The 21,541-nt window shown below is 42.7% G+C and overlaps 2 protein-coding genes across 2 annotated transcripts in view; one reads left to right on the top strand and one right to left on the bottom strand.

Annotated features, from left to right (window-relative positions):
• Positions 1 to 3,214, bottom strand: part of nts (neurotensin) — a gene marked incomplete at both ends in the record, with an annotated part of 14,246 nt that extends 11,032 nt beyond the window's left edge. The window contains 2 exons of the mRNA XM_083663174.1: positions 1,481 to 1,542; positions 3,154 to 3,214. Coding sequence (XP_083519300.1) covers positions 1,481 to 1,542; positions 3,154 to 3,214 — 123 coding nt within the window. The remainder of the gene's footprint in view (positions 1 to 1,480; positions 1,543 to 3,153) is intronic.
• Positions 3,215 to 9,287: 6,073 nt separating this feature from the next.
• The window catches only part of rassf9 (Ras association domain family member 9), a 29,551-nt gene continuing 17,297 nt past the window's right edge, over positions 9,288 to 21,541 (top strand). Inside the window, exon 1 of the mRNA XM_083663169.1 lies at positions 9,288 to 9,411. Coding sequence (XP_083519295.1) covers positions 9,365 to 9,411 — 47 coding nt within the window. The 5' untranslated portion in view covers positions 9,288 to 9,364. The remainder of the gene's footprint in view (positions 9,412 to 21,541) is intronic.

The following is a 21,541-nucleotide window of genomic DNA, read 5'->3' as shown; positions in this document are numbered from 1 at the left end:
GCAGAGAGAGAGGAGAGAGAGAGAGAGAGAGGAGAGAGAGGCAGAGAGAGAGGGAGAGAGAGAGGAGAGAGAGAGAGAGAGGAGAGAGAGGAGAGAGAGAGGCGGAGAGAGAGAGGAGAGAGAGAGGGAGAGAGAGAGGCAGAGAGTGCATAGAGAGAGAGAAGAGGAGAGAGGGGTTGCAGGAGGGGTTGGAGCTGGTTGACGTGTCGTTGGCGTTATGATGTTGTGAGGGCCATCCGAATCCTATTAGGCCAGCTATCAGCTATCTGTCTCCAGACACCTCTAGTAGCACTTTCATCAACTTCAGCCCACATCTTCGCCCATGCCTCAGTCGGTACACAGCGTGCGCCAGATGAGTGTGGTGAAGATGTCAAAGTTGGAAGTGAAGAACTTTCCTGTGACTTATTTCCATATCTTCTCAATGGGAAACATGGCGAAGGCCAGGAGCGAGTGCACTTCTGTCTCTGTGCAGTCTGTGCGTAATGGCTCTTTAATGGTGTGCCGTTTGAATTGGTTATGAGAACAGGATCATTTCAAAACCAGGAGAAGGTCAGTGCAAAGTCTATCTATCACACCTACCGGTCCAAAAGGGAGTGTGCACACTGTGCTCAAGATTCAAGATTCAAGATTTATTAAGTGTCCCAAAAGGGCAAATTGTATTGCAAAAAGCGTAGTACAAAGTACATACATAAAAACAAATAGGACAATAAGGAAATTATAAAAACCGTCTAGAGCAGCAGTTTAAAGTGCAACACAACAGTTAAAGTGCAAATGACAACAGTAGCAACGATCTAAAGTGCACAGTAGAGATATAAAGTGCACAGTAGAGATATAAAGTGCATGGTAGCAAAGTGCAGTGTGGCGAGTGACTGCCTTCACTCTCAGCAGCACATTTATATTACAAGAAAGAGCTACAATGTATCATTGTATTAAAGCACAAAGGAAAACCACGGTCCAGACCAAAGGGCAGACAAAGTATATAATACAGATATACTGTACTGTACCCCTAAGAATAAATAAAGATAAAAGGATAAAAAAAAAAAAAAAGGATAAAATAAATAAAATAACAGCAACGGCAGATGGGGAGACATTACATTTGTACCCCAGCAGCGTTCATCGCTCTGATAGAGACAGGCACAAAGGAATTTCTGTATCTGTTCTCAAAAGAGTGAGCTGGACTCTGACATACAGAAAAGCTGGTATAATAATGTAGCTAGTATCTCTCCATGATCCACTCCGCATCAAAACAAGCTAAAGATGAGGCGGTCACCCAACTGCCATCCATCCCCTGCTGCATGAAAGAACACCTGGCCAGCCGAGGTGTGTGTGTGTGTGTGTGTGTGTGTGTGTGTGTGTTAGGTGTGTGTGTGTGTGTGTGAGTGTGTGAGAGAGAGTGAGGGGGGTCACTATTTGAGTGGTCTGTAGCTCTGTGACACCCAGTCTCTGATGTCACAGGTGCAAGGATGATGGAGCCCAGTACCTTAGAAGTGAAGAGACTGCTCAGCAGCTCCTCTTCCAGCGCTCGCTGCTCCTGGTCCATGTCTGCCAGGAGAACAGATCAATCAATCAATCAATCAATGAATAACTTTGTTGTCTCTCGTGGGAAATTTGTTGCAGGCAAAGATAACCACAAATCACACACATATCTCTAAAGAAAACACAGCATACTCTATGCCACAAAGAGCATAAAAAGTAAAACAACATAGACGATAATAACAGAAGTTTATAGCAGTTGCAATGAAAGAAGAGTTAGTTCCATTTTCAATAGACGGCAGTATTTCATTAAAATAATCTGGGATTTGAATGGTTTCTATTGAGTTGTCTTTATTGATTGCTATTTCATCTAGCGTTTAAATTCAAGTAATCCAGCACACACCCTGAGTTTTCAAATCCACTTTTACATCAAATAATCCAGCACGCTCAAATCGACTTTTAGTTTAATACATAAAATAATCACCCTGAGCGTTAAAATTTTTAATTGAGTTTAATACATGTAAAATATTGGGGCGAACAACAATTTTGCTTGTGGCTTCTTCAGATTGGCTCTTCTCTGCTACAGTATTTAATCTACAGTTATTATGATGTTTGTCGAGAGCTGGAGTTAAGAAGCCTCTCAGGCACAGGAGCAACCTAAACTACCCTGAACCTCAGCCAACCATTCTTATTCGTAGGCACCTGTAGCCCACATGCAAGCCTTCGTTTACTTATTTCCCAGCATGCCCTGGGAGTGCAGCAGCTGCATAAAAACAAATTAGCTTTTAAATCTTTATTGATCAAACATCAAACAATTCTGTTGACCAAAATCATCTTTCTCTGGATGAAGAGATTTCAAAGAGAGATCGACCCAGACTTACATCTTGTAAGTCGTGAACAGCTAGGAAAGTCCTTTTCTTTCTGTTATAAATACATTTAGCCTCTTGTGCTCTGTACTGTAAGCCATTTTCAACAGTTCAATATAGCCTGTTGAATGTGATTTAATGAGCAATATATTATGGATTTAAGTAGCGTGGTAAAATAAAACACTGCAGAATACATCCAAGAATATCATCATGTTTTATGAATATATCGGTTGAAAGAGTGTTTGTTTAAAAGAAGTTTAATTGGGGCATAAAGAGTTGAGTAAATAAAACTCAGAACGAGAATAATATATATGTTTTGTTTAGTGTTATAATTGAAGAAAGAAACTCAAACATTACAATTTGACAGCTTCTTGAAGTCATCATTTTAATCACATTTGAGACCAGAGAAATTAAATCGCAGCCTTCGGAATAAAACGCCTCAGGGAAATTGCCTGCCCAGATCTCTCCAGATTTAATATTTCATCTTTATCCCAAAACTCATATGACTGTAATGTTAGATTTAGTAGCCTTTGAGACGCCATTTATATTATTTTATTACAGAAATGTGTTGTGTAACAAATGCATTTTGGGCCATGTTCAGATGCGTGTTGCAGTAAAAGCACATCACCACATGAATAGCTGCACCTGTTGCACACAGTAAGTTACATGAGAGGTAAAGAGACTCACAATACTTTTTTTGCATCCTATCAGATTCTGGGCTTTTCCCCATTTCTTGACTATGAGCTGACATAACTATATGCCATAAGATAATGCATAGAGTATATAAGCCTGTTGAAAAACATGTAGTGCTTACCTGTACAAAGCCCACCACACGTGAAACAGAGAAGAAGCACACATGCCAACTGCGCCTGCATCTTGGTTAAAAAATAGATATAATTCTCCACACTGAAGAATCCACCTGTGGAGGAGTCTTAGTCCATAAGGTTAAGGGTCAGAATCAGAGAGCTAACGAGCGTGGAGAGAGACGATGTGCCGTGATGCTGCTGCTGCTGCTGCTTCTTCTGCTTCTTCTTCTTGTTGGTGCTCTGCTCTCTCCCACCTCCAAACAACGCTTCCCCCTGTCTTCTCCTGTTCTGCTCCGAAGTGTAGAGCAGTAGGCTCCATTGCCTCAATATATAAGAGCCAATGTGATGTCAGAGGACCACCGGCTCATCCCCCCTCCTCCCCTCTTCTCCATCACCTCCACCACCCACCACCCACCCCTCTCTCTCTTCCCTCTCACCACCACTCTCATCCTGCCACTCCTGTGTCATCGTTCGATCAGACGTCACTTTGCCATCACAACGCGCAAGATTTGCGTCAAGCTTACGAGGAGATTCGGTTATGTCACGTCACGAATGCTTACTGCCACAGGTTGGTTGTGTTGTTGTCGTCTAGCGGGGAGGCGATACAGGGGTGAGATGGGTGGGTGGGTGGGGGAGATGAGACTCTCATACATAAGACTTAAATCTGTGTGTCACCGTTTCACATCATTTGTGCCACGTCATGTCTAGAGCAGTGGTTACCAAACTTTTTAAAGTCCTGTACCTCCTCAAACGTTCAGCCTCCTTTACCTCCTCTACCTCCACAGACGGCCACCTCTCATTATGTTCTTCCATTATGAAGACAAGGCCGTGTTATTAATGATTTCGCTCTTTATTCAACCTTAGAAAAAGTCCTCTCATAACAAGTGGCGTCACGCTCATCACCTCAAGTTAGGGGTGTGACGATACACTCATTTCACGATACGATACGATACACGATATTGGGTTCACGATAACGATACGATACGATATTTTAACAATATTTTTTTAACAAAAGTAAATAATTTTTTATGTATTTATTTATCATTTATTTAACCATGTGAGTCCCGTTGAAATCGAAACCCCTTTTCAAGGGAGCCCTGGGAAAATACTGGAAAAATAGTCTTTCATTTGAAATACACAAAATACAAAACAAATGCTGTTTTTGGAAATTGTTATTATAATAACTAGAAAACAACATGGAAGATAATGCTTCTCTTGCAATAGAATGTGTCACACTGTCACAAACTAAATGTTTGTTGCATGGTGAAAGAAAAATAAAGTATACAATCTATTTCTTAAATAACTCATGCTCAATGGTCCCTAAACTTATGTAATCTTATGTACCCCTTGAGCTGTTTTGCCATGCCAGTAGTAGTCTGCCCCCTCACTCATGCGTGTTGATTCTGCTAAATTTGTTCTATTATTATTTAGGAGCAAAAAAAAAAAAGTATATATATTTTTTTTTACGATATCATTTTTTTCTGAAGATATCGATATCTTGACGTTTCGATATCGCGATATATCGTGCGATGAAATATCGTGACACCCCTACCTCAAGTACAATATGAAGACTTCTCTGGAAAATGTATCAATAGAATATGGGGGGGGGCATGTGCTCTTTATTCAGCCTAATAAATACATTTATTAGGCTCTCATAGCACAGGGATAAAAACTTGTGGATAGTAAAAAAAGGTCACTCACTCACACACACACACACACACACACACACACACACACACACACACACACACACACACACACACACACACACACACACACACACACACACACACACACACACACCCCACTCAAATCTACAAGTGCCCTATTTTGGGGGTGAAAAAGGTGACTTGTCACCTAAAGGTGACTCGTTTGCTTCTGCACATGAGCTCGAGCACAACATGCCTTCTCTCTAGACTGGAGACAATAAGCTGCTGATTATAAATAGACTCACAGACAACATGAGTGTCTGCTGAGGAGAAAAGCACATGTGTTGCAACACATGTTCAGGCCGGGACAAAGACGACACAGATCGAGTAGCTGTTGTGTCGGGGCTAAAAAAAAATGCACTTGAACACAACGCAAAGACTATTCATAGTATTCCGATGATGTCACAAGCCTTTTTCCTACCAATATGGCGCTACAATACACAATACAATACAATACCATTTTTTTAATAAGGTAGACAAAGAAAATGAATTTGTGTGGTTGGAAGACTCTGAAAAATTAATACGGCTCTTCCAATATGAAACTTTTGCATTTGCCACTTTCTTAGAAAAGGCTTGGTTGATGAGGAGGAATGAAATGTATAGATAAAATAAGAAAAAGAAAATTTATATATTTTGTGTAACTGTGTCAGAATAATCCCATGTGGGATGGGCCACAATGTGGCATGACACGCAAATAAAATAATTATTCATTCATTCATTCATTGATTCATTCATTCACACAGCTCATTGGCTGTCAGTGTCACTTGATTGTAATCACCTGTTAATTGATCACAATCACCTGTTGTTTTCCTACCAAAATGGCTGTGTGGTGACCTAACAGAATACTCAAATCAATAGCCAACTACAGGTGTAAAGCTACGCTTATTCATACCGTACCGTACCGTACCATATTCGTACTGAAACCGTATCGAACTATGCAGCTGTAGTAGGCCTACTTTTTTTTTTTTTTTTTTCTGAGTTCCCACATGGACATATTAAGAGGTTGGTACCTATATCAGTCCTTTTGGGGTTTGCTCGCTGTAAACTAACAATTATATTTGGTCAGAATGAGATAGCACCCTACTGTAGCTTAACATCCAGTGACCGCTGCATAAAAAATGTTCATTAAAAAATATATATAAACTGTTGATGTTTACAAAAGTTCATAATAAACAACAAGCAATTTGATGTTTTGCATTTTTATCCCTTACTGTACTGACAATGAACCGAACCGTGACCAGCCAATCAGAGTGATTTCTCTACCAGCTGACCAGTCAATCAGAGTGATTTATCTACCAGCTGACCAGCCAATCAGAGTGATTTCTCTACCAGCTGACCAACCAATCAGAGTGATTTCTCTACCAGCTGACCAGCCAATCAGAGTGATTTCTCTACCAGCTGACCAGCCAATCAGAGTGATTTCTCTCACCGATGGCCCGACACGATTCAACATGTGGAATCAGCCAAAAAAGCCGCTGACAGACCCAAATACATTTAATCCAAATTAACCAAATGCAACACATAAGGATGAGGTGTGAATATAGTCCATATGGGATGTGCTCACCACAACTCCATGCAGACAACATGCAGAATGCAGAATGCAGAGTGCCAACACATTTTGGAAAATGTAAAAATCAGCTTCGTCAGTTCATGCCTCTGCCAATGCTCGATGCCCATGTGCAGTTTCAGATTGATTGGCCAACCTGTTGAGGAGATAAATAGATGCAGACAGACAGACAGACAGACAGACAGACAGACAGACAGGCAGGCAGGCAGACAGACAGACAGACAGGCAGACAGACAGACAGACAGACAGACAGACAGGCAGGCAGGCAGACAGACAGACAGACAGAGACACACACACGCAGACAGACAGGCAGGCAGGCAGGCAGGCAGACAGACAGAGAGGCAGGCAGGCAGGCAGGCAGACAGACAGACAGACAGGCAGGCAGACAGACAGACAGGCAGGCAGACAGACAGACACGCAGGCAGACAGGCAAGCAGGCAGGCAGACAGACAGACAGACAGACAGACAGACAGACAGACAGACAGGCAGGCAGACAGACAGACAGGATGATAGGAGTTTCGTCTCCAAATGTAGGCGACTCCATCATAGACATATATAAAGGCTAGATGGCTTACCCGCGCTGCCGGTCAATGGAGAGCGACGTCGTCGCATGGTGGCCATCTTGCTACGGCACCACAGCTTTATATATATTTATGGGTTAAAAAAACGCTAACATTTTATTATTATTTTTGGCTCCAAATTACACCAAACTTAAACTGCAGCATCATCATCATGAGATGAATTCACGCACCTAGTTTCATGCAGTTTCATCCATTTTGCTAGGAGCTATGAGCATCTGTTGTTGGGTTAGTATTATCACATCAGATGATCATAACTCCTAGGGAAATGGATGAAACTGCATGAAACTTTGTGCCTGAATCCCTCTCATGGCATAGATGCTTCGGTTTAATTTTGGTGTAATTTGGAGCCCATCAAAAAAATAGTGTTTTTAGTGTTTTGTTTGTTTGTTGTTGCCATATCTCGGGAACGGAATATGCTTGTAATAAACCAAACCGTTTGTAAATCCGTCAAGATTTCAGCGAGTTATGAGTATTTTTGTCTGTGCACCCTCCAACAGCTACCATAGAACGTACCAGAAAGCCTGCCGTAGCAAGATGGCAGCGCTTCAACGACGCTGGTGACTCCGCCTTAAGCCATCTAGCCATTACTCAAAGCAAGATGGAGGAATTGAGCATCCTAGCTGTGACAACTTGGACAATGAATTAAAAACAGAGAAAGGTGAGTATAATACTGTATATTAGTATAATATGTGACTTCATGGAGAATGTGTACAAAGGATACACTATTGTAATATAACATTCACCTTGATAGTCTCTCTGCCAAAGCATATCTTATTCTCTGAAAAGTGTCCATGTTCACAAACTAACTAATAGGGTCCAATTCGTTAGTTTGTTACCATGGACAATTGGATCCTTCACAAACTAATTGGGTCTAGTTTGTGAACATGGACAAAATAGCTATGGACCAATTACAATTACAAACAAATTGACAGAAACTATTTGGTCCCTATAGGGTCCAGAGTGACTTTGTTGAACCCTATAACATAGTGAATTATCCCCTTTAAATGTACAGTAAACATCCCAGCTTGTATATCTATTTTGAAGGTAGGATACTTCAAAGTATGTGTGTGCTGCAGAAGATATTTCAATTGTGAAATGGTTGTATAGTTAAACCAGGCTGCATTGCTCCCAGGTCTGAATGTGATGTTTGTTGTTTGAATCCACCAGGGAGAGCCAGTTACCAAACCCAACTGTTTGATTTCCCCCTCTGCTGTAGGTCTGCTGTTCCATCATCCTCTTCTCTTACATGTCTTTGCCTCTTCATTCACTGTTGAGTACATTATATTTTGTGAGTGATGAACAAAACAAGCATATTTAGGTGTGTATACAGTTAGTACAATGAAACTAATAATATCCCTCATATGGGACTGATGTCATGAATTTAAAAGGAACCTTTTCTACATAATAGGCTATTGTGTGTCTGCGGAACGACCTTATCATATTTTATTGTATTTTTTTTTATTCCCATTGTATTATTATATGATTTTCTATTGTTGTATTTTCACCCATAGTAGCAGCATGGTAGTCTATTTTAAAGTAGTATCACTATGATATTTGTAAAGCATCCATCTAAAATGTAGCCTGTAGCCTAGCACTATATCATCTTTCTCAAACGTAAATAGTCTCTAACATCAATTTAATTCGTTTATATTCATACTACATATTACTAGTTACTTTCATTTGAAAGTAATACGTTACTTTACAATATTACTGCCTGTGTAGAGTAACTTGTTACTTATTACACTATTTTTGCATTACTTTCACCAGAATAACAGCAGTAGCAGAGCTGACATCGCCGCCCCGGAACCACCCAGAAGCATCATTTCAACTGTCTTGAAGTCAGTGTAAACCATCCAAAATTCTAAATGTGATCCTTTTCCTTTGTTATTGTCATCTTTAGTGGTTATTTGCATAAAAACACACAATTTGATTAGGAAATTATTGTATCTTTATGTATGTGCTTTGATAAAGAAAAGTAACTCAATGTGTAACTTATGTTACTTGACAAAGTAACTGGTATAATATTACTGAAATCCTATTGGTAATAAGTTAAATTAATGAGTCACTGCTAAAAGTAATATATGACATGTAATACGTTACTTTTGTAATGAGTTACCCCCAACAGTAAACTTGCACTGCAGGTGGAACTTAGGGGGCAGAGTTTGACGCATAAAGCTCAGTAGCTGGCTGCCTGTGTAAACGCCACCCTTTTGGGGTGGGACGGACAGAGTTGCGAGTTGGGACAGCGCTCAAACTTTGGTGTGAAACACATCACAAAGTGGCCCCGGCGCGACGTCCTGCCGCCATGCAGCGACTCTAAAAACCCGTTTGGGATTGAGACATTCTGCTGCTCCTCCTGATCATGGCTCCGTTTGGCAGAAACTTCCTGAAGGCGCGTCTGAAAAGCAGGTAATTTGAGGAGAGCAGAGGTGCTTTCTGTGTTTTTCCCACTTGTTGAAAAGCGCAAGAGGCAGGCAGGCGGTTACGCGCATAACGCATTACATTACGCACCACTTATGTAGATTGGCTCCAACGAAAGGGGAAAAGTAAAGCTCCTAATGCGATTTCGTTTGAACTCTATCATCCTTTTGCCCGCGGGTACAATGGGAAACTGCCCAACCAACCACTGTTAGGCTAGCATAATATAGGCCTATAAAAATTAGATTTAAGGCTATTATAAGAATATTATAGCGAAATCATTGGATATTACAAACAAAAAAAGCCAGGGTATGATCATCATAAAGGCCTACGTATTTATTCTATATCTGACAAAGTTGCATGGGTGTTTTTACGCACCATAACATGGAAATCCTAGTCTTTTGTGATCTGTGTATGTGGAGATCACTGAGTATTTACAAATGTCAATTAAATGTTATTGACTGCTGAGCTTCTAGCATCATCAGCTGTTTTTGTGTGTGTGTGTGTGTGTGTGTGTGTGTGTGTGTGTGTGTGTGTGTGTGTGTGTGTGTGTGTGTGTGTGTGTGTGTGTGTGTGTGTGTGTGTGTGTCTGGTCTGTCTGTCTGTGTCTGTCTGCCTGTCTGATGGGCTGCTATGTATCCTCTAGCACTTTCTACAGCTTTCATCCATATATATATAACCTATATACAGTATGTAGCCTAAGTGTTGCCATACCTTAAATATTGACACCCCGAAGTGAAAGTAGTGTGAGATTGATGGCGTGCCACTAGGCATTAGCCTCCTTATTAAAAACATAAACACCTCCAGAGTCAGAAGCAGAGTCAGTGAAGTACCATGTTTATATCCCTCCTGTCAGATCATGCTGATGTACAGTTTGGGTATATGATCAAATAGGAGTTTTGACCTTCTCCTGAAGGAAGCGCTGCCTCTTCTGTCATTACCACAAAGCCCCCCCCCCCCCCCCCCACCCGCCACCCCCTCTCTCCATCTGGGACAGCAGCAGGAGAGCATTCTTGGTTCAGGTTGAGAGAGAGATCTTGTCATCAACACTTGTATAATTTTCTTCAGCAATTTCTCTCAAGTGGCTGGGCCTTTTGATGTGCCCATAGCTCCAGCTGGGCCCTCCTGGCCACAGCTTTGTAAGGTGAGGAAAATGAGATTTCGTCAGGCCACACCAGCAATCCTCTGTGAAGGGTTTGGACATGTAGTGCGGATTCTTCACTGTCGACACACTCGTGGCGGCTAATCGGTGTGGAGTTGGTAAATAGCGTATTTCTTGTGGAGCATCCAGAGCGGGTTCTGATCCCAGGCAAGAGTCATGTTGCAAGAAATACTTTTTTATTTTTATTTTATTTTTTTATTGTGTGCAAAGGAATGTTCTCATGAGCTTTTATTTGAGTAAGAGAATCTCATACACCACAAAAACTCATCAGCACATGATTTTAGACTGAGTTCAGAAATTAGAAAAAAGCTTTTTGTATTATTAATCACATTGAAAAGGCAGTGACAGCGCGGCTCCATGTATTTTCACAGCACACACACAGCTGAGCTCCACAATCTTTGATCACTTCAAACAGTCTGGCTGAAAGCTGCCACCCGTCGTCATGTTGTGTAGTAATTACCTTCGCGCCACCTATAATTACCTCAAGTGTTTAGATCTGGAGATGTGTCAAAGGGCCATTTCTGAGACAGCCTTTTTACTGGCTCTGTGAGAGACACGCTGCTGGATGCTTGCCAAAAATGGAGGGGTGGGGGGCGAGAAAAAAAAAGTGATGCTTTTCAGTGGTAACATCAAAACTCTCATCCACCTTTAGAATAAACAGAGAATGTGTCCGTGATTACCGGTGGCGCCGCCCGTGTGTGTGTGTGTGTGTGTGTGTGTGTGTGTGTGTGTGTGTGTGTGTGTGTGTGTGTGTGTGTGTGTGTGTGTGTGTGTGTGTGTGTGTGTGTGTGTGTGTGTGTGTGTGTGTGTGTGTGAATGCAGCAGCCACAGGCTTCTGAAGTCAGCAGGGAGGCAGGCAGCAGTCAGTGTGTGCGTCAAACCGCTCACTCTCCTCTAGTGAAATTGCAGTGTGACTCTGAAAAGGGGGCTGGTAATGAAACGGTTGCCAGCCGATGACATTGTGTGACCAAAGCGATGCAGTGTCCAGAATCCACTTAATGCTACTTGACAACAATAATGGCAGGCTGACGAGCACGGTGGTGCAGCCGAGGAGCAATTACTATCATGTGTGTAAAATGCTGGGATTGTCGCCCCCGTTAGCAGGTTGGATAACAGGCTGCTGCAGCCAAAGAAAGAAAAAAAATCTTTTGTCGAAAGTGAATCTATGGCTCATTGCTATGCGCTAGTAGAGGACCCACGTCTTGTGTAGTGATTCTCGTGTGTGTGTGTGTGTGTGTGTGTGTGTGTGTGTGTGTGTGTGTGTGTGTGTCTGTCTGTCTGTCTGTCTGTCTGTCTGTCTGTCTGTCTGTCTGTCTGTCTGTCTGTCTGTCTGTCTGTGTGTGTGTGTTTTGTGGGGGACGGGGTGATAGAGGGGAAGAGAAGGGAAGGGTGTGTTATGTTGTGTCTTTCCTCTCACAGATGCCTATCTGACGAGGAGTCATAGCACAGATCAACACATCCAGATAGAAAAGTGATGTTGTTTCCTCCACAGTCCCTCATCCTCTCTCAGATAAGAGGGAGAGAGAGGAAGCCTCTCCTGGCCAGCAGCTCTGGAGAGCAACTCTCCTGTAGCCTCCATGTCCCATTGTCCCAATCTGTGTCACACAAACCACATACATGTATGCTCTCTCTATCTATATATACACTCTTACAAAGGATGTCTCAATCTGTGTGAGGCAAACAACATAACTCTGTCTGTGTGTCTGTCTGTGTGTCTGTCTGTCTGTCTGTCTGTCTGTCTGTCTGTGTGTCTGTGTGTCTGTCTGTGTGTCTGTGTGTGTGTCTGTGTGTCTGTGTGTCTGTCTGTGTGTCTGTGTGTCTGTGTCTGTCTGTCTGTGTGTCTGTCTGTCTGTCTGTCTGTGTGTCTGTGTGTCTGTCTGTGTGTCTGTCTGTCTGTCTGTCTGTCTGTCTGTCTGTGTGTCTGTCTGTGTGTCTGTGTGTCTGTGTCTGTCTGTGTGTCTGTCTGTCTGTCTGTCTGTCTGTCTGTCTGTCTGTCTGTCTGTCTGTGTGTGTGTCTGTGTGTCTGTCTGTGTGTCTGTCTCTCTCTCTCTCTATATATATCTATATATATCTATATATATATATATATATCTATATCTATATCTATATCTGTGTGAGACAAACCACATACATGTATGCTCTCTCTCCGGTGTTTCCCCTACCATTCTACAGGCCTGGTGGGCCCGCCATGCCAACGAGGGGCCCGCCAGGCCAGAAAAAACGTGGGGGAAATGTTTTTTTTTTTTAACTACGTCGGACTTTGCTGTACTTGTTTGCTGTTGCCATTTGCAAGTCGCATGCAGCTGGCCAGTGGCCACTTCATGTGTCGCGGACTGACTACGTCACGTGACACCGGGAGACCCATGCCTGGCGCAAAGATGGCGGATGCACCAGAAACGTTCCAACTAAACTCTTATCTAAAGTATGGGAGCACTTCGCATTCTGTCAAAGTAGAACGTGTGTTAAGCTGCGTTCACACCGACCTATTAAAGTTTGTCGCTGGCGTCGAGTTTACATACAAAGTCAATGCAAACGAGCGATTGAGCGTATATTCGCCTGGGAGAATAATCGCTGGGCGTCCGAGCGGCAGAGACAGAGCGATAGGGAGAAAATACGCTCGTCGCTCGAGATGAAATATTCCAACTCGAGCGAAAATACGCTGGCATCAGTCGCTCGCTGTTCAACGCTGATTGGCTGCCGTGTGAGAGCGAGTCAAGGATCACTCTGGCTTGGAACAAACCGCTGGTTTATTGTGTGGCAACAAACCGCATTGACAGGCTGACAGCTGACATGAAGTGAAGTCTGTACTACCGGTATGCAGCTCGCATTAGGAGCACGCTGATAGGCTTAGCTTGTAAACAATGACGGTGGCTCGTAGTGGACAAACAGCATGACATTGTGTAACGTTATATCCCCCACATGTCCGTCATTTCGTGTGCCTGTTGATGAGCGATTTAAACAGAGCGACAGAGCGATTCCAAAGGGTTGACTTGAGCGACAGAGCGAAAAATAAATATCTCGGTGTGAATGCACCTTTAGCTGCAAACTATGAAAATCGACCTTGCATGACACGGACGCACCGCGGTAATGAGGACAAGCGATAACGTAACGTTAATATGGACAAACGGGGCTCAATGAGAAGGGTGAGCTAAGCTGCTCAACGTTACTACAGAACTGTAAACACGATTAGACGCGTGCTTTGAGGTTTGAAGTGAGGAAACGTTAAATGTCTCGTTTAACGTTATCTAATAGTCTGCTGCTTGTGATCCGTCTTGTCGTGTGTGTGTGCGCTCGTGCGTGTGTATGAGAGAAAGAAGGAGAAAGTTACTGCAGACTAACAAACTGGTTAGCACTTTTTTTTTTTTTTTACCTTTATTTATACAGGGGGAGTCTCACTGAGAGCAATGCTCTCTTTTTCAGGAGTGCCCTGTTCACATTCACACACACATTCATACCTGGAAGCTGACCAGTACAACCACAGTCTGATCTGCTGGCCACTGATCAGCTCCACTGGAGCAGTTGGGGTTAAGGGCCTTGCTCAAGGGCACCTCAGTGGTGGTAATGAGGGAGGGGCAAGCGCTGCCTTTTCACTTTCCCCACCCAGATTTATCCTGCCGGTCCCGGGGATTGAACCGACGACCTTCCGGTCACAAGCTCGCTTCTCTAACCATTGGGCCACCACTGCCACTTCAAGAAGACAAAACAGTGTTTTACAACAAGCAGGCTTACTGAATATTTCCACGTAACGTTATAATCCATACCGCCTTAATGATCACATACAACAGTGATACTTAACTTGCGGCCCGCGGAATTGCATTTTTTTTTTTTTTACGTTCGCCTGAACGCAACATGCAAGATACCTGCTGAATAAGTGTCCAAATGTTCATGTCATTCTGGCCAATACTCCACTTCTGTTTAATAGCATTTCAGTCTGGAATATGGAATATCTTTCAATAATCTATGATTTAGCTGCTAAATTGTCAAATAATTGCTACCCAGGCACTTACAGTATGTATGTACTTAACCTAACTAACTTAACCTAAGTAACTATCCGGTGTGCACAACATTGTCAGACTAAACTCCGGCTGACACCCCAAAAACCTACAATCCGCTACAGAAAAATGTATATTGATTGTTTATTAACTGGCCCCTGGCCTTCTATCATTTCACGAAAGTGGCCCCCGGGCAAAGCAAGTTGAGTATCCCTGACATACAACACCCAATGTATCGTATCATCCGCCCGATGTGTTGTTGCTAGGCAACAGCCAGCTTGTGTCATTAAGAGTACACCATAACAGTTACAGAACAGTCGGTTACACCATGTGACACCATCATGGTCCATGATGCCACCGTCGCATTTTACTCCAACCCGAGGAAGAGAAATGGCCGCAGTGATTCATGACAGTCACCACTTATGTGAATGATTCCAGTGTTTTGTGTCTGCCTGGTGTCTGCCTGTCACTCAACACAGTGTTTTGTGTCTGCCTGGTGTCTGCCTGTCACTCAACACAGTGTTTTGTGTCTGCCTGGTATCTGCCTGTCACTCAACACAGTGTTTTGTGTCTGCCTGGTATCTGCCTGTCACTCAACACAGTGTTTTGTGTCTGCCTGGTATCTGCCTGTCACTCAACACAGTGTTTTGTGTCTGCCTGGTGTCTGCCTGTCACTCAACACAGTGTTTTGTGTCTGCCTGGTATCTGCCTGTCACTCAACACAGTGTTTTGTGTCTGCCTGGTATCTGCCTGTCACTCAACACAGTGTTTTGTGTCTGCCTGGTATCTGCCTGTCACTCAACACAGTGTTTTGTGTCTGCCTGGTGTCTGCCTGTCACTCAACACAGTGTTTTGTGTCTGCCTGGTATCTGCCTGTCACTCAACACAGTGTTTTGTGTCTGCCTGGTATCTGCCTGTCACTCAACACAGTGTTTTGTGTCTGCCCGGTGTCTGCCTGTCACTCAACACAGTGTTTTGTGTCTGCCTGGTATCTGCCTGTCACTCAACAGTGTTTTGTGTCTGCCCGGTGTCTGCCTGTCACTCAACATCATTCTCCATCAGTTTAAATCCCGGTCATGTTTTGCAATAAGTTACACAGTTTATTTCTTCATCAATAAATGCACTTTATTATGAAGTCATCCTTGTGATCACTTTGTTTTAAGTCTTGAATATACCACAGAGTGAACAAAAAATTGAACGCAAATATAAATTCATTGCAGACCGCCCACCTGCTGACCGAAGCTGCGTCGGTTTAGGTTTTGTTTCTTTTGGTCCCTCCAGGCCTGAAACAAATTCTAGGGGAAACACTGCTCTCTATATATATATATACACTCTTACAAAGGACTATACACTCCCTGCTCTCTCTATATATACACTCTTATAAGGACTACATACACTCCTACAAAGGATGTCTGCTTTTCAACGCATCCCAGTGTCTCGTTTGAAACCCCACTGTTGTGCTACTTTCAAGCCAACATATTCTGGCACGTATGGAACTTATCGCTGTTTCGTTTCGTATAGTGGCAGTTTTCAATGGAGGTGATTTTCATGTTTCAAGTTGGCCTGAGAGATTTCATGCTCTTTGGACTGGATCAACTCCAGACTTCATGGCTGTCAGTGTGAAAACAACAGAGCTAAGATCAACTATGCTGTTTTACTCTTTCCTTATCCTGAAAAGTTGACATGAAGGAGGTTCTCACCTGACAGCTCTGACATGTTATTATCATTTGCTGTGCTGAAAACTAACCTCAAACAAGCAATGTGTCTCATAATTACTGCGTCATGTCCCACACATGAAAATGGCCTTTCTAATCATCAGGAATGAGTTCATATGAACACAATTGACTTCACGATGAAAGTTTCTTCTGTCCTTCTGCATTGGTGAGCTGACCTAACAGTACATTCCATTGAGTTATAAAAGCAAAAACCAATCATTTGATTGCCTCTCTCAGACAAACCAACATGTAATCAGATTTGTTCCGTGGCGCGTACGTCGGAAACCTCTTGATAGCAGTGACCTTCTATCACAGCTCGTTACTGTTAGAAACCTGACTGTCTCGCTCTCCACATTGCGACACTGCTGAGTTATAATTCCCTGTCGTTTGTTATGACTTGTTCAAACCACCGACATGCAATCCTTTGTGCCAATTCCTGACACAAACCCAATGGTTAATGTCTGCTAGCATGTCATTATTCAAGTTTTATTATGAGCCAGAGAGAACCATGCCACCCCAGTAGAGTCGCTGGTGCTGGAACCTCCCACGCAAGAAACAGCCTACACACTGTCAATTCACACTTACCTCATGTGGCACACAGCGTGCAATTTCAACGTGGTTTCTTACCATTTTGCATGCCTCACTGAGGATCTCAGCCTCTAAGTTCAGGCTGGGGTCAAGTGGACCTGCTCATGTTTCCTGGGTTCACTCAGGTATGAAATGATCCCTTCTACAGGAGGTGACCCTGTATTAGTCACTGCTTCCACCTTCCCTGCCCTTACAGAAAAAACACATGAACTTCACATGTGCGTCATCACATGTGCAAAATTGTGATCACACGTGATTTTTCACATGTGCATTTTTCACATTTGAAACGTGAAAACATGTTAAATTTCACATGTGACAACATTTGTATTTATTTATTTTTATTTCGCCTTTATTTAAACAGGTAAAATCACATTGAGACCGAAGTCTCATTTACAAGTGCGACCTGGGTTTCACATGTGGAACACATGTGGAACTCATGGGAAGTGTGTGGTTTTGGAACATTTCCACGTGTGATAACATGTGATAACGTGTTTTGCCACATGGTGTATAGCAACATGTTTTCCACACGTGCAAAACAACATTTACATAGGTTTTACAGGTTACAGGTTTCACATGTAATCACATGGGAATTTATGTGGGTTTCACACATTTCACATGTGAAAAGGTTCCAAAACCACACGCTTCCCATGGGCAAAGCACGTGTCACATGTGAAATTTTTACATATTTTCACATTTCACATGTGAAAAATGCATATGTGAAAAATCACATGTGGATCACGTGTGATCACATGCGACTTTGCACATGTAATCACGCATCTGAAGTTCATGTGGTTTTTCTGTAAGGGATGTCCTGTCACAGAATGGATTTATATAGGATAACATGGATTTACAGTATATAGGATAACAAAAGATGTATATTATAACATTTATATTAGCACTGAGTATGGGTACACACACAGCACAGTCTATTGGCAGTTTTCTGATCAGGCGGTTATGAGTTCATCATGATATTAACGTCAGTTCTGCCTCTCCTGGCTCAAAGCTGTGACCTATGACCCTCATTTGTTGCCCTCTCCAAACTATGAATATCAAGTGGCACCCAAAGTGACAAGCCTCATGACTGCATTAGCTGCGATCTAATCAGCCCAATGGCCCGTGTAGGATTTGTGTTGGTCCTGGCAGAGAGGAGCAGACGGGCCCGGCCTAGGCTCTGGGTTTTGGCTCCTGGACCAACACTGATACCAGCAGCCTCATCAGAAGTGCTTCTCCTTGGAAAAGGATTACAACACGTTGTGTCAGCTGAGAAAGAGAATATCTTTTTTTTAATATTGAAGCTGGTGATAATTATATTGATATTTTGATCTCATTATTTGAGTTGAACCAGTGAAGCTATATGACATGGAAAAATACCTGGTAAAAAAAAAAAAGTCATTTTTCATCACATTGTGACTCGACCTCCAGAGCAGCCCATGCCTCCCAGAAATGTTTGTATAACTAAAAACACCAAGCGGCCAAAAGTGGGTTGAGGCAGGAACGAGACCACACCGTGCTGTTTCAAACGCAGTTGTGTTCCAGACAGATGAAATATGGTCGTAGCTCTCACAGCCATTACATCAGTCAGCACCTTCACCCGTGTTGGAGTGGAGCTGAAAACGTGGCAGGGTGACCTGACTGGAGCTATTATGGAATCCATTCCGCCTTCCTCTCCGTGCGTCCGTCGAGCTGGTGGCTGAGGGACAGGATGTTGTGTGTGTGCGTTAGTGATTGTGGCCCGGGACAAGGCCAGGTGTTTCCCTGGCCTGCTGTAGCTGCTTCCTGCAGAGCCTGGCCTGCTGTAGCTGCTTCCTGCAGAGCCTGGCCTGCTGTAGCTGCTTCCTGCAGAGCCTGGCCTGCTGTAGCTGCTTCCTGCAGAGCCGAGGCCTGCATTGTCCTCTGTATGGAGCCGTCTGTTTATTCACCTGTAGGTTTAAATACCACCATGGAGCTGTGTGCTGGTATATAAATAGTGCTAGTTACAGTATTGGATCTCATGCTATATTGTGCTGTAGGCTACTGTTTGTGAATGTTCACACCAACCACCTTTTCTTTCTGTTTCTTTCTCACCCTAACACTGCTAGTGACGCATTTAACCCAGGGCTGTGTGTGTGTATGTACATACAGTATGTATTGTACTGCATAGCCTATATCTGATATCTATCAATCTATCGATCAATTGATCAATCTATCGATCGATCGATCTATCTACGTATCTATCTATCTATCTATCTATCTATCTATCTATCTATCTATCTATCTATCTATCTATCTATCTATCTACCTATCTCTCTATCTATCTATCTATCTATCTATTTCTCTCTCTCTCTATCTATCTATCTATATATCTCTCTATTTATCTATTTATCTATTTATCTATCTATCTATCTATCTATCTATCTATCTATCTATCTATCTATCCAGTATTATCTTTCTCATGTAGGCTACAGTGCCTTTCGGTGTAGCACTTGAGGGGTTTCCAGAGGAGGTATGTGAAACGCTGAGGTCAAAGTTGTCATGGTAGCTGTCTCTGAAAGCATGCTGGAGTTGTTTGTCCTGTGCATAGCTCAGGTGTTTTCTAGAGTTGTTTGTCCTGTGCATAGCTCAGGTATTTTCTAGAGTTGTTTGTCCTGTGCATAGCTCAGGTATTTTCTAGAGTTGTTTGTCCTGTGCATAGCTCAGGTATTTTCTAGAGTTGTTTGTCCTGTGCATAGCTCAGGTATTTTCTAGAGTTGTTTGTCCTGTGCATAGCTCAGGTATTTTCTAGAGTTGTTTGTCCTGTGCATAGCTCAGGTATTTTCTAGAGTTGTTTGTCCTGTGCATAGCTCAGGTATTTTCTAGAGTTGTTTGTCCTGTGCATAGCTCATGTATTTTCTAGAGTTGTTTGTCCTGTGCATAGCTCAGGTGTTTTCTAGAGTTGTTTGTCCTGTGCATAGCTCAGGTATTTTCTAGAGTTGTTTGTCCTGTGCATAGCTCAGGTATTTTCTAGAGTTGTTTGTCCTGTGAACACCTCAGGTATTTCCTGGAGTTGTTTGTCCTGTGCATAGCTCAGGTATTTTCTAGAGTTGTTTGTCCTGTGCATAGCTCAGGTATTTTCTAGAGTTGTTTGTCCTGTGCATAGCTCAGGTATTTTCTAGAGTTGTTTGTCCTGTGCATAGCTCAGGTATTTCCTGGAGTTGTTTGTCCTGTGCATAGCTCAGGTATTTTCTAGAGTTGTTTGTCCTGTGCATAGCTCAGGTATTTCCTGGAGTTGTTTGTCCTGTGCATAGCTCAGGTATTTTCTAGAGTTGTTTGTCCTGTGCATAGCTCAGGTATTTCCTGGAGTTTGTCCTGTGCATAGCTCAGGTATTTCCTGGAGTTGTTTGTCCTGTGCATAGCTCAGGTATTTCCTGGAGTTTGTCCTGTGCATAGCTCAGGTATTTCCTGGAGTTTGTCCTGTGCATAGCTCAGGTATTTTCTGGAGTTGTTTGTCCTGTGCATAGCTCAGGTATTTCCTGGAGTTGTTTGCCCTGTGCATAGCTCAGGTATTTTCTAGAGTTTGTCCTGTGCATAGCTCAGGTATTTTCTAGAGTTATTTGTCCTGTGCATAGCTCAGGTATTTTCTAGAGTTGTTTGTCCTGTGCATAGCTCAGGTATTTTCTAGAGTTGTTTGTCCTGTGCATAGCTCAGGTATTTTCTAGAGTTGTTTGTCCTGTGCATAGCTCAGGTATTTTCTAGAGTTGTTTGCCCTGTGCATAGCTCAGGTATTTTCTAGAGTTGTTTGTCCTGTGCATAGCTCAGGTATTTTCTAGAGTTGTTTGTCCTGTGCATAGCTCAGGTATTTTCGATAGTTTGCCCTGTGCATAGCTCAGGTATTTTCGGGAGTTGTTTGTCCTGTGCATAGCTCAGGTATTTTCGGGAGTTGTTTGCCCTGTGCATAGCTCAGGTATTTTCTAGAGTTGTTTGTCCTGTGCATAGCTCAGGTATTTTCTAGAGTTGTTTGTCCTGTGCATAGCTCAGGTGTTTTCTAGAGTTGTTTGTCCTGTGCATAGCTCAGGTATTTTCTAGAGTTGTTTGTCCTGTGCATAGCTCAGGTATTTTCTAGAGTTGTTTGTCCTGTGCATAGCTCAGGTATTTTCTAGAGTTGTTTGTCCTGTGCATAGCTCAGGTGTTTTCTAGAGTTGTTTGTCCTGTGCATAGCTCAGGTATTTTCTAGAGTTGTTTGTCCTGTGCATAGCTCAGGTATTTTCTAGAGTTGTTTGTCCTGTGCATAGCTCATGTATTTTCTAGAGTTGTTTGTCCTGTGCATAGCTCAGGTGTTTTCTAGAGTTGTTTGTCCTGTGCATAGCTCAGGTATTTTCTAGAGTTGTTTGTCCTGTGCATAGCTCAGGTGTTTTCTAGAGTTGTTTGTCCTGTGCATAGCTCAGGTATTTTCTAGAGTTGTTTGTCCTGTGCATAGCTCAGGTATTTTCTAGAGTTGTTTGTCCTGTGCATAGCTCAGGTATTTTCTAGAGTTGTTTGTCCTGTGCATAGCTCAGGTATTTTCTAGAGTTGTTTGTCCTGTGCATAGCTCAGGTATTTTCTAGAGTTGTTTGTCCTGTGCATAGCTCAGGTATTTTCTAGAGTTGTTTGTCCTGTGCATAGCTCAGGTATTTTCTAGAGTTGTTTGTCCTGTGCATAGCTCATGTATT

Source organism: Poromitra crassiceps, assembly GCF_964638095.1.
Source record: "Poromitra crassiceps genome assembly, chromosome: 30".
In the NCBI taxonomy this organism is placed as follows: domain Eukaryota; kingdom Metazoa; phylum Chordata; class Actinopteri; order Beryciformes; family Melamphaidae; genus Poromitra; species Poromitra crassiceps.
Note: the sequence above shows the minus strand (reverse complement) of the source record. Positions and strands in the feature narration are given on the sequence as shown.